The sequence below is a fragment of the Salmo salar genome, chromosome 19, assembly GCF_965601325.2.
Source record: "Salmo salar chromosome 19, fSalSal1, whole genome shotgun sequence".
Lineage (NCBI taxonomy): Eukaryota > Metazoa > Chordata > Actinopteri > Salmoniformes > Salmonidae > Salmo > Salmo salar.
In genome coordinates this window covers 73,255,402-73,268,795 of record NC_138309.1, presented here as the reverse complement: position 1 = coordinate 73,268,795, position 13,394 = coordinate 73,255,402, and the positions used below count along the sequence as shown (strand labels likewise).

Below are 13,394 nucleotides of genomic sequence, written 5' to 3'. Positions count from 1 at the left end.
CCTCCCAAAGAACAATTCGGAAGGCCCTTAACCCACACTGTAATCAGATCTGAAAGAACTGGAGAGCAGTCAGAAACATGGTGATGGCTCCACCTAGTCTTCACCTTCTATGCCATGTGTTCCACGGAGGGCAGAGTGTCTGCGGGTATTCGCTCCTCCCTTGAATTAAGGTCACTGATTTTGTAAGAATTCCTCTCACCTGGTTGTCTAGTTATTTCCCTTTAAATGAAGACCTGAACAGCAGACACTAAGCCCTCCATGGAATGAGTTTGACACCCCTGGTATGCCAACGCCTGTGATCCCGCAGCTTGGCTAGACAAGACGGGCAGTGTGAGGGTGAACGCGGTCAACTTTCTGCCCCTTTTGGTTCTGCGTGTGTGACTGGGGAGGCCCTGTGTGTGTGTGAGGGGAGCGGTCTCCGGTGATGGCTCAGAGGCGAGGGTCGCAGGGCAGTGGGCGGAACGCCACCTCAATATTCTCCTCCATGATGATGTCATAGCGACACATCAGCGGGCTGGAGGGATGAGAAAAAAGGTATAGTTGGAGAGAGAGGCGGGAGGGAGGCTGACTGGAGAGAGAGGCGGGAGGGAGGCTGACTGGGGAGGGAGGCTGACTGGGGAGAGAGGCTGACTGGGGAGGGAGGCGGGAGGGAAAAGTGTTTGTGGGGGTCTCTCACCTGTCGGGTTGATCCAGGGGGGTGAGGCGGATGTGGAGAAGTCGGATTTTGTAGCGAGGGCCTATCATATTGCCGCTTGCGATGCGGAGGGATATCTTCTGGATGGGCTGCAGGTCCTCATCAAACTGGACCAACAGACGGGTGGAGGTGTACTGCTCAAACTTTAACCGCTTACTGTGGAGAGGAATGGAGAGGGTAAGTGGGATAGAGAGTTAAGGTCTTACTGTCATAAATGTGTGTGTGTGTGTGTGACTTACCGGTCAATGCGTGCCTCACTGAAGTTCCTGCCACTGTGTAGTCTGAGGATGACGACTCCCCAGCGCAGGTACTGGTTCCATGTCACCATGTCCACCCTGTAGCTGGTCTCTACACACACACAATTCATATTTGAGAAATCACTGCTATAGAAGCATTATGTATGTTAATCACTGATTGATAGTAAGGGGTGTGGGACTTACTTTGATAAGGCAACGTGGCAGTGGTGGTGAAATAGGCCTTGGTCTGACCCAATCGCAACAGAGTATCCCTCCACCTGCTGATGTTGTAACCTGGGGGGTAACCATGGATGCATCATTCAGGATGGTTGGTATGGCAATCAAACTACTTGATAGATGATTTGATGACTAACACATTTTCCCATGTTTACAGATTGAGTGAGATTCTGGGTTTAGTTGGAAGGCTGTCCTCTCACCTAGCATGGGACAGGGGGCGGGCTTAAAGGCTTCACACTGCAGACATCGTCCATCCAGGAAGTCGCTGTAGGAGGAGCAAGGGTAGGCTGTGAGGCTGCAGGTCCGGTTGAGAGCACACAGGTACAGGAACACAGAGCGCTGGTGGTCACACACGAAATACGACTTCCCTACGAAAGAGAGAAGTTGTGAGTTATTACATGAGTTATTGTGTGGTGTGTGTGTGTTAGTCTTACCTGAGAAGATGGTCTTGGGGCAGCCTGGCTGATCAGATCCTCCATTGGCATAGTAGTCAATATGGCCGTGTTGACCTCTGAGACCAAATGCTACGTGGAAAAAATAGGAATATCCCAAAGTTACAGGACAACAGGAAATTACACTTTTTTTTAATCACAAAAACACATCTAGAGAATCCCTCACCCCCCGCACAAACACAGCATGTCAGTACTTGCAGTTCATGTCAGTGTGTAGTACGTCTACAAACATGGCGTCTGAAGGGTCTAGTCTCTCCTCAGCAGTTGCTCCAGTGAACATGGGCCCTGCTGGGTCCAGACCTGGACAACAATGAATCCATTAATACATAAATTAATTAAACCTTTCATGAATAAATTAAGTAATCAATCAATCAAATAGCAGCTTTTCAGTCAGTCTCTCTCCTACCTGTTATGCGGCCAATCTTGCCCTTCAGGTTTGCTCCTACGAACCCAGCTAGGTGAGCTCCTAGACTCACCCCGATCAGGTGGATTGAACTCAGAGGCGCTCCCTCCTCCTAAACACACACAGTGAACAATTAGCAACATTGACACAAGACTCATAGAACAACTGATTAAAGAGTCACAGAAAACAAGCAATAACCCCCCCCCCCACACACCTGCATGCTGAGTATGAAGCCGGTGAGGTTGTTGGCAGCCTGTCGGGTGTTGGCCACAGCAGTGAAGTAGTTAAGGTTAGCAGCTCCTCTGTTCCAGTCCACCACCAGGATGTTCATGTCCTCCTGCTCAGACAGCAGCTGGACGATGTGGTCCACCCAGACCGGAGGGGCCCCGGTGGGCCGGTAGCCGTGGATGACGAAGGCCGTGGGCAGGGAGAAGTTGAAGAGTGGCTGGTAGGACAGGTGATGGTGGTTCACCTCTCTGCCGCAGCGCAGGTTAGACCTAGTCGAAGGAGGAGGGGAATACTTTATGTAGAAAATGTGTCATTTTTACTTTTTAACCGAACCGCAGACACACAGAAATTCATGTTCACACACACACTCTAACCTACTTGGTGTAGAGCAGCAGCTTAACGTTCAGGGTGGTCCCAAGGAAGCACTCATGGAAGTCCAGGTCTGTAAAGTCATCACACAGTTCACCTACACCATTCTTCTGGCCTGGGGAGAGAAGGGGAGGATGTGCTCATTGATACCCTTCTAGGTTAGCGTCCGGTCATTCTCTGATCTTACTGTGAACCCCAACGCATTCTTCTTCTATCCTAATGCATTTAAACATGAGCAGACAGCTGGTGAATGGAGACAGAGTGAATACTGAAGATTTGCATTTATAAAGATAGATAAGCACTGGCCTAACTCTGACCTCTTTACATTGCTATTCACCCCTACCATTCTGTCTCACTTTCTCCCCCTCCCCTAGCCACTGTTCTTTGTCACAGGTGAAAGGTTAAAGGTGCCGGTCTAAACCTTGCTCTGGAAAATTATCCTCCTCCTGTGGTTTGTTTTGCTTTGTGATACTGTAGTGTCCCTCCTTGACTGCAGCCAGGCTTTGACTGTATGGTGCTAGGGGCTTTAGCCTTTTACCATGTAGCATTAACCACAAAACTGCATCATGAGTTATACCATGTAGCATTGAGTGTCATGATTCGATAGCATTAGCATGTAGCTTGTTAACGTTCAAACCACATAAGTTATTAGTGTTAGCATGGTAGGCTAGCTCCCAGTGTCATGCTAGCGGCTTTAGTGGTGATCCATGCTCTCTAATTAGCAGCTTGTCCTCTGCTTTTGCTCTCAATTGGATCATGGTGCTATAAAAAAGCAGCTCATCCTGTCACAGCTTTCTATCTTCCTCTGTGGCCCCAATCCCCTTTCTCAACAATCTTCCTGTCCTCAATTCATGACCCGTGACCTCACACAAGTAGACACACACACACTGCACACTCTATTTTCTCGACTCGGGGATCGTTGGGGAAGAGAAGGCACATACATGGCAGTTATTTGAGTCTGTTCTGGAGGGAGTGTAGAAAGATGTCTGAAACCTGGAGTCTGCTAACCCAATGGTTCTCAAAACTCCTCAGGGACCCCTGTCGTTTTAACAAATTTGTTGTAGCTCTGAAATAATTCCAAATGTGGCCAATGTGCTCAATGCAGTTTCACGTAGAAATGTGACTAATTTAACCACCCCCGCACAGGACTAAGATTTAAGATCAAAGGCCTGATTACCTGCATGTCCACCAATGTTGTTTACATGTTGAAATGCCCCTGTGGTCTGTCTTACATAGAGAAAAGCCGTAGAAGCATTAAGACACGGATCAGTGAGCACCGCTGCAATATACGGACAGGTGAGACAATTTTGTTCAAGCTGGACATCCTGTTAGTTCTCTGAGATACATTGGAATAGAAATGGTCAAGATGTCACGGAGGGGAGGAAGACGCAGAGGAAACTTCTTCAAAGGGACTCTTTCTGGATCCACAGTCACTTCTTAGCCTTAAAGAGGAATTCGACTTAAAACCATTTTTATAGTTCCAACATGTCCAAATGATTTGTGTACTTTTTTACCCAAATTGAATATTCTGTGTGGGTGTGTGTATATATATTACTGTAAATATTGATCACATTCCTTGTGTATGGTCATATATTTTGATGAATGTTGATATTGTGCACTTATTATATTTCTACCTCCTGATTCAGGAAGTGTCACTGAGTACTGCCTATATATATATAAATAACCTTCCACCCCCACCTGGGATATGGATGCCTGATGAAGACCTACATGTCAAAACATTCTTATAATAAAATCACCTGGGAACATGAGCAGCAGTGTGCTGCTTTTTATTTTTCAGCATTTTCAGCTCTGGTTCACCTAGTCAAGGGCTTGATGATTAGTTGATAAGTTGAATCAGGTGTGCTAGCTCTGGAATAGATGAAATACATGGAACGGCTGGAAGTCCCGGGGGAGAGGTTGGAGAAACACTGGGCTAACAGATGCGAAACAGAAAACAACACGTTTCTCTCTCTGTAAACTGTGTGCTGGGTTAAGGGGGATAGAGGGGTGATGGGGTCAGAACAGGCAGACCTCACACAACTAGCTCAACACCAACACACACACTTTGATCACGGAAATATGAGTCTTACCTTTGCAGAGCATGAGGGAGCCCACCAATCCGAGGAGTTGCCAGAGTAACATCCTTACAACCAAGAGAAAGAGGGAACGAAGGAGGGAGATACTAGAGGGAGGTTTGTCTGAGAGAGGAAGAATGGGAGCTCTTAGTAATACAGAGAGCAGGAGGGAGGGAGGGAGCAGGGGAGGGAAGAGCTAACTGACCATGAGCAGAGCAGAGCGAGAGATGTTGAGGTGACTAGGTGTGTTGGGATCTGGGTTAACGAATAAAACTCTTGAGTAGAGCAACACACTCACTGCCAACAACACCCCACTCACTACACATCTCACTGTACACAGAGGAGAAGGATCGATGGAAGGAGAGAGACCAAGTACATCAGTATATAATAGTCTTTCTAACCGTATTTCTTTATTCCTACTTGATCCTATACTTTTTTGTCTTTGGTAATATTTAGTGCTAATAAAGCATTACTGACTTGTACTGCAAGAGGGGAAAGAGAAGGCTCAAGACCTGACATTTACTACTATTATCCTCTGTTTCCAATGAGTACCATGTACCTCCTAATCAGTCTTTCTCCATCTCTCCTTCATGCTCTATTCTCTTCATCGCTCTCTCATACTAATCTGCCACTATGTACTCAATACCATCAATCCCAACTCTTCCATACATGTGAGGACCTGGTGTCACTGGCTAGGCCAGCCCAGGCAGGAGTGCTCTCTGTGGGGCAGCTGTGTTCTGACAGGAGCATCTCCCTATGGAGTTCCACATGAGCAGGGTTATTAATAGCATCAGAGCTGTGGTAACACTAACCAGCCCTGCCTATACCCACCATTTACTGACTACAGCATTAAATGTACAGTATGGGCTTTAAATGCATATAATTTAAAGGCAGAGTACAGGGCAGAGGCATCAAAAGAAACAAATCAGAAGCTGTCCAACCCTACTGGGGTGTGTACCCATTTCCCTGATTACCTCTGAGAATCTTTCATAATGGTCCAGACTGCAGGGCATGTATACTTACACATTTATAATGTATACTTATGAATACTTATTGTATGTCCCATTGCTGCCTGGTTCAAAGTTTCCCATCTAGTTGAACTTCAATTGTGTAGGCTAATACCAGTTGAGATGGTTTAGTTTAGGGGCCAACGCAGTGGCCTTCTGTTCATTCTGTAGACTTTGGGGGGCGATGATCTGGACCATGGACTGGGTAAGGGGTTGGTCTATGGAGTCTTAGACCACCAAGTTTAGAGCAGGGTCAGCCAGCATTGCTCCTGAAGAGCTACTCTCCAGGTGAGGAGCCAGGTTCAGATCATTCTCCAAGTGGAGAGCCAGGTCCAGATCATTCTCCAGGTGAAGAGTCAGGTCCAGATCATTCTCCAGGTGAAGAGCCAGGTCCAGATCCTTCTCCAGGTGAAGAGTCAGGTCCAGATCATTCTCCAGGTGAAGAGCCAGGTCCAGATCCTTCTCCAGGTGAAGAGTCAGGTCCAGATCATTCTCCAGGTGAAGAGCCAGGTCCAGATCCTTCTCCAGGTGAAGAGTCAGATCCAGATCATTATCCAGGTGAAGAGCTAGGTCCAGATCATTCTCCAGGTGAGGAGCTAGGTCCAGATCATTCTCCAGGTGAGGAGCTAGGTCCAGATCATTCTCCAGGTGAGGAGCTAGGTCCAGATCATTCTCCAGGTGAAGAGCCAGGCTGAGACCACTACCAGGTGAAGAGCCAGGCTGAGACCACTACCAGGTGAAGAGCCAGGCTGAGGCCACTACCAGGTGAAGAGCCAGGCTGAGGCCACTACCAGGTGGGGAGCCAGGTCCAGCTCATTCTCCAGTTGAAGAGTCAGGTACTGATCATTCTCCAGGTGAAGAGCCAGGCTGAGGCCACTACCAGGTCATTCTGTTCCCCCTCTGGATTAAGATCTTAAAACCTGTTGGGGCTAGGGGGCAGTATTTGCACGGCCGGATAAAAAACGTACCTGATTTAAACTGGTTACTACTCTTGCCCGGAAACGAGAATATGCATATAATTAGTATATTTGGATAGAAAACACTCTAAAGTTTCTAAAACTGTTTGAATGGTGTCTGTGAGTATAACAGAACTCATATGGCAGGCCAAAACCTGAGAAGATTCCATACAGGAAGTGCCCTGTCTGACAATTTCTTGTCCTTCTGTTGCATCTCTATCGAAAATACTGCATCTCTGCTGTAACGTGACATTTTCTAAGGCTTCCATTGTCTATTAGAAGGCGCCAGAACGTGGAATGACGTGTCTCCTGTCTCTGGGCGAAGAACAGCAGGAGATTTTGTGAGTGGTCAGGCTGGGAACAGTGACACTGGAGATGCGCATTCATGAGAATTCTCAATTTTTTTCTTTCAGCCTTTGAATGAATACAACGCGCCCGGTTGGAATATTATCGCTATTTTACGAGAAAAACAGCATAAAAATTGATTTTAAACAGCGTTGGACATGCTTCGAAGTACAGTAATGGATTTTTTTTGTCACGAAATGCGCTCGCGCGTCACCCTTCGATATAGAGACCTGAACGCACTAACAAAACGGAGCTATTTGAATATAACTATGGATTATTTGGAACCAAAACAACATTTGTTGTTGAAGTAGAAGTCCTGGGAGTGCATTCTGACGAAGAACAGCAAAGGTAATCCAATTTTTCTAATAGTAATTCTGAGTTTAGTGAGCGCCAAACTTGGTGGGTGTCAAATTAGCTAGCCTGTGATGGCCGAGCTATCTACTCAGAATATTGCAAAATGTGCTTTCGCCAAAAAGCTATTTAAAAATCTGACACCGCGATTGCATGAAGGAGTTCTGTATCTATAATTCTTAAAATAATTGTTATGTATTTTGTGAACGTTAATCGTGAGTAATTTTGTAAATTCACCGGAAGTTTGCGGTGGGTATGCTAGTTCTGAACATCACATGCTAATGTAAAAAGCTGGTTTGTGATATAAATATGAACTTGATTGAACAAAACATGCATGTATTGTATAACATAATGTCCTAGGAGTGTCATCTGATGAAGATCATCAAAGGTTAGTGCTGCATTTAGCTGTGGTTTTGGTTTTTGTGACATATATGCTTGCTTTGAAAATGGCTGTGTGATTATTTTTGGCAGGGTACTCTCCTGACATAATCTAATGTTTTGCTTTCGCTGTAAAGCCTTTTTGAAATCGGACAATGTGGTTAGATTAATGAGAGTATTGTCTTTAAAATGGTGTAAAATAGTAATGTGTTTGAGAAATTGAAGTTATAGCATTTTTGAGGTATTTGTATTTCGCGCTACGCGATTCCACTGGCTGTTGACTAGATGGGCCCAGGGAAGTTAACCCTGAAGCCACGCCCTCCTCTGTCATCTGACTATGACTGGATAACACTGTAGGCAGAGAGATTGTAGGCAACTGTGTGTGTCAAATCAAATGCATTTGTCACATGCTTTGTAAACAAAAGCTGTAGACTAACATTGAGATGCTTACTTACCATAGACTGGCTAAGTGGTTGGTCTATGGAGTTCAGGGCAGGGCCTACCAGCCTTCCTTCTAGCGCTTACCATCTGGTCAGCCCTGGTCAGAGACACGGATACACACACACACAGGTCAGAGAGAGTTATCCAGCAGGTCATAGCGAGTCTAACCTCAGTGGATGTTCTATGGTTAGTTAGCCAGTGATTAGTGTCATTAGGTGATTAGGTAATCAGAGATTAAACCTCTCAGAATATTAACCTATCTGGGGAACTAGAGCATGAGATAACCACTCAAACAAACTGTGTGTTTGTGTGTTGTAGTTCACCCTAACATCACCCACCCATTTTGTAGGCCGTGATTCCATTTCCATTTATTTTGGGGGAACTCAGTTGGGGTATCAATTTGCTGTTGAGAGTTAGAACAGCGCAATACACAAGGTGACATTTTTTATTTGGTTTTGCATCAGCAGCTTTTCTCTTATGTCAGTCACTTACAGTAACTCAATTAGGCCAAGTCAGCTAAATATTTTTAGATTAGTAAATTAGTTCAGTGGCTAGCTATCTAAACTTGTAGTAATCATGGTAAAACTACCGACCTGGTGGCCCCCATTGATTTTGTTAGTCACTCTCACTCAGATATTGTATTAAAAACTACAAACATTTCTCTCCACCCTATGGCAAAATTTGTAGAATTGCAGGAAATTAGTTATAAAATTAGGACCCCCAAAAGACCCAGCTCTGACTGCATGTGTGGATGTGGGTACGCAGACCTGCGAGCCACTGCAGCCCATCATAATGAGTTCAGATTTTTGGTGGCCCCCACCCCCATCAAAGTTGCCCATCTCTGCACTACATAACAACATGATATGATCTATCAACATGATTATATTATATATGTACACGTTTCTAATGTCATTTTTGAAATAATAATCACAGTGGGCTGATCCAGTCCTGTGGTGAATGGAAAGACCAAGGTGGTGCTGGCCTCAGACTTGAACACTAGGCTGTAGCTCAGTGGTCTAACCCATGCTTGCAACATTTTCCCAAAAACTATTTTCGCTTTGTCATTATAGGATATTGTATTGTCATGACTTTCCCTCTTGGGTGAGGATCATAGGTGCCAGATCAGCTCCGCACAGGGCTGACAGATAGCCAGACCCCCCCTCCCACCAGAGTTTTATGACTTAACAACAGGGTCGTAAATACCTTGCAGGAACTCTCTCTCCCACTCTGCAGAAATGGAAGTGAAAAATGTTATTACCACAGAGAGAGATTTTGCAGTACTGTAACATCAAAAGGTTAGACATTGAAACAATATTTCTAACCTAAATAATGTGAGAAATGGTGGGAAGGACTTAAAGAACAATCATGTCAAAATCTGTTGTTGTTTTGTGATATCTTTATGGACGGTATAAACAAATAACGGTAACTCTACAAATGTATACGTCCCAGTTATCAGGTTTACATCTAAATGTTGTAAAACTTATATGATTAAATATGAAACTATTTGTGAGAAGATGATATGTGATTTTAAATCCGAATGAGCGGTTGTTGGGGTGCTAAATATCCTTATTTACGATGAGGGTTTATTTAACTGTATGTATAATTGTTGAATTCCTTTGTCTCTCATTCTCTCGCTCTTTCACCCCTTTTCATTGTGAACCAAGCCGTCATATCGGGTTAGTCCACTAGGGACTTTTCATTGCATTGTTAGTAATCAACGTATAATCTATCCTGTGTGTGTTTATGTAATTCTGTGTGATTATTTAGTTAGTTAGTAAATAAATAATTAAGCCAATTTGTGTATTGCTGATTTATCATGGAGACTAGGGTTCGTGCAGATTTATATTTATAAACTACTGAAAGAGCTGCTTCCTGTGCTTGGCCCTCCTATGTTGAACATAATAAACGTCTCCCTATCCACCGGATGTGTACGAAACTCACTAAAAGTGGTAGTAATAAAGCCTCTCTTGACAAAGCCAAACCTTGACACAGAAAATATAAAAAACTATCGGCCTATATCGAATCTCCCATTCCTCTCAAAATTTTTTGAAAAAGCTGTTGCGCAGCAACTCACTGCCTTCCTGAAGACAAACAATGTATATGAAACACTTCACTCTGGTTTTAGACTCCATCATAGCACTGAGACTGCACTCATGAAGGTGGTAAATTACCTTTTAATGGCATCAGACCAAGGCTCTGTATCTGTCCTCGTGCTCCTAGACCTTAGTGCTGCTTTTGACACAATCGATCACCAAATTCTTTTGGAGAGATTGGAAACCCAAATTGGTCCACACGGACAAGTTCTGGCCTGGTTTAGATCGTATATGTTGGAAAGATATCAGTTTGTCTCTGTGGATGTTTGTCCTCTGACAAATCAACTGTAAATTTCGGTGTTCCTCAAGGTTCTGTTTTAGGACCACTATTGTTTTCACTATATATTTTACCTCTTGGTGATGTCATTCGGAAACATAATGTTAACTTTCACTGCTATGCGGACGATACACAGCTGTACATTTCGATGAAACATGGTGAAGCCCCAAAATTGCCCTCGCTGGAAGCCTGTGTTTCAGACATAAGGAAGTGGATGGCTGCAAATGTTTTACTTTTAAACTCGGACAAAACAGAGATGCTAGTTCTAGGTCCCAAGAAACAAAGAGATCTTCTGTTGGATCTGACAATTAATCTTGATGGTTGTACAGTCGTCTCAAATAAACTGTGAAGGACCTCGTTGTTACTCTAGACCCTGATCTCTCTTTTGACTAACATATCAAGACTATTTAAAGGACAGCTTTTTTCCATCTAGGTAACATTGCAAAAATCAGAAACTTTCTGTCCAAAAATGATACAGGAAAGTTAATTCATGCTTTTGTCACTTCTAGATTAGACTACTGCAATGCTCTACTTTCCGGCTACCCGGATAAAGCACTAAATAAACTTCAGTTAGTGCTAAACACTGCTGCTAGAATCTTGACTAGAACCAAAACATGTGATCATATTACTCCAGTGCTAGCCTCTCTTCCTGTTAAGGCTAGGGCTGATATCAAGGTTTTACTGCTAACCTATAAAGAATAACATGGGCTTGCTCCTCCCTATATCTCCGATTTGGTCCTGCTGTACATACCTACACGTACGCTATGGTCACAAGACGCAGGCCTCCTTACTGTCCCTAGAATTTCTAAGCAAACAGCTGGAGGCAGGGCTTTCTCCTATAGAGCTCCATGTTTATGGAATGGTCTGCCTATCCATGTGAGAGACACAGACTCGGTCTCAACCTTTAAGTCTTTATTGAAGACTCATCTCTTCACTAGGTCCTATAATTGAGTGTAGTCTGGACCAGAGGTGTTAAGGCATCACTTGAGTGGGTTGAGTCACTGACGTGATCTTCCTGTCCGTGTTGGCGCCCCCTCAGGTTCGTGCCGTGGGGGAGATCTTCGTGGGCTATACTCAGCCTTGTCTCAGGGTAGTAAATTGGTGGTTTGAAGATATCCCTCTAGTGGTGTGGGGGCTGTGCTTTGACAAAGTGGGTGGGGTTATATCCTGCCTGGTTGGCCCTGTCCGGGGTATCGTCGGAAGGGGCCACGGTGTCTCCCGACCCCTCCTGTCTCAGCCTCCAGTATTTATGCTCCAATAGTTTGTGTGTCGGGGGGCTAGGGTTAGTCTGTTATATCTGGAGTATTTCTCCTGTCTTATCTGGTGTCCTATGTGAATTTCAGTATGCTCCCTCTAATTCTCTCTCTCTCCCTCTCCTCCCGGAGGCCCTGAGCCTTGGGACCATGCCACAGGACTACCTGGCCTGATGACTCCTTGCTGTCCGCAGTCCACCTGGTCGTGCTGCTGCTCCAGTTTAAACTGTTCTGCCTGTGGCTATGGAACCCTGACCTGTTCCTGCTGTTTCGTTGGGCTTCTACGCCCCAACCGGCTTGCCTAGCGCCCATGTCTCGGGCGGTTCGCCCAGGTCTCACTATTGTTATTTTACTGCTGCTCTTTAATTCTTTGTTACTTTTATAGGTATTTTTCTTAATACTGCATTGATGGTTAAGGGCTTGTAAGTAAGTATTTCACTGTAAAGTCTACCTGTATTCAGCGCATGTGACAAATAACATTTTATTTGACACACACACACAGTGTGACGCTCGTCAAAAGCAGTAGACCAAGGTGCAGCGTGTTGAGTGCTCATGATAAATATTTATTTTAACTCAGAACACTAATACAAAACAATAAACAGAAACACGAACGTCACGTTCTGCAGGCTTTACAGAGCTGTGCAAAAACAAGATCCCACAACACCAGGTGGAAAAAAAAACCTACTTAAGTATGATCTCCAATTAGAGACAACGAGGACCAGTTGCCTCTAATTGGAGATCATCCCAAACAAAACCAACATAGAAATACAAAACTAGAACATGAACATAAAAATACAAAACATAGAAAAACCCATCACGCCCTGACCTACTCTACCATAGAAAATAACAGCTTACCCCAAAGGTGCAGACTCCGAATGCAACTAAAAAAACAAAAGGGAGGGTAACAAGTGTCTATGGCGGCTCTGGTGTGCAGTACCCAGAACCTTATCATCCAGCGAATCCTCCAGTAGAGGAGGCGGCTCTGGTTCGGGGCGTAACCTCCGCTCCACCCGCTGATCCCTCTGCTTCTGTGCCACCAGACCGTGGATCATCGCTGGAGGTTCCGGGCTGCAGGCCGCCGCTGGAGGTTCTGGGCTGCAGGCCGTCTCAGGAGGTTCCGGGCTGCAGGCCGTCTCAGGAGGTTCCGGGCTGGGGACCGTCTCAGGAGGTTCCGGGCTGGGGACCGTCTCAGGAGGTTCCGGGCTGGGGACCGTCTCAGGAGGTTCCGGACTGGGGACCGTCTCAGGAGGTTCCGGACTGGGGACCGTCTCAGGAGGTTCCGGACTGGGGACCGTCTCAGGAGGTTCCGGACTGGGGACCGTCTCAGGAGGTTCCGGACTGGGGACCGTCTCAGGAGGTTCCGGACTGGGAATGCGCACTGGAGGCCTGATGCGTGGAGCCGGGACAGGTGGCACCAGACTGGTGACACGCATTTCAGGGCGAATGCGAGGAGCAGGCACAGGACGTACCGGGCTGTTGAGACGTACTGGAGACCTGGTGTGTATAGCCGGTATCAATTGCTCCAGAACTTCCACACACTTCTCAGGATGAGTACGGGGAGCTGACTCAGGTGGCACCAAACTGACAACACGTTCCTTT

General features: G+C 45.5%; 1 protein-coding gene across 1 annotated transcript; it reads right to left on the bottom strand.

The window, feature by feature from the left end:
* Positions 1–429: 429 nt before the first annotated feature.
* LOC106579476 (lipase member H) lies at positions 430–4,761 on the bottom strand. Its single transcript, XM_014159422.3, has 11 exons — positions 4,710–4,761; positions 2,629–2,734; positions 2,237–2,519; positions 2,026–2,134; positions 1,818–1,919; positions 1,602–1,691; positions 1,368–1,535; positions 1,135–1,224; positions 934–1,042; positions 677–850; positions 430–514 (listed from the first exon to the last, which is right to left on the bottom strand). Exons 1-11 carry the CDS (start codon positions 4,759–4,761, stop codon positions 430–432), a joined length of 1,368 nt encoding a protein of 455 aa, XP_014014897.1.
* Positions 4,762–13,394: the final 8,633 nt, after the last annotated feature.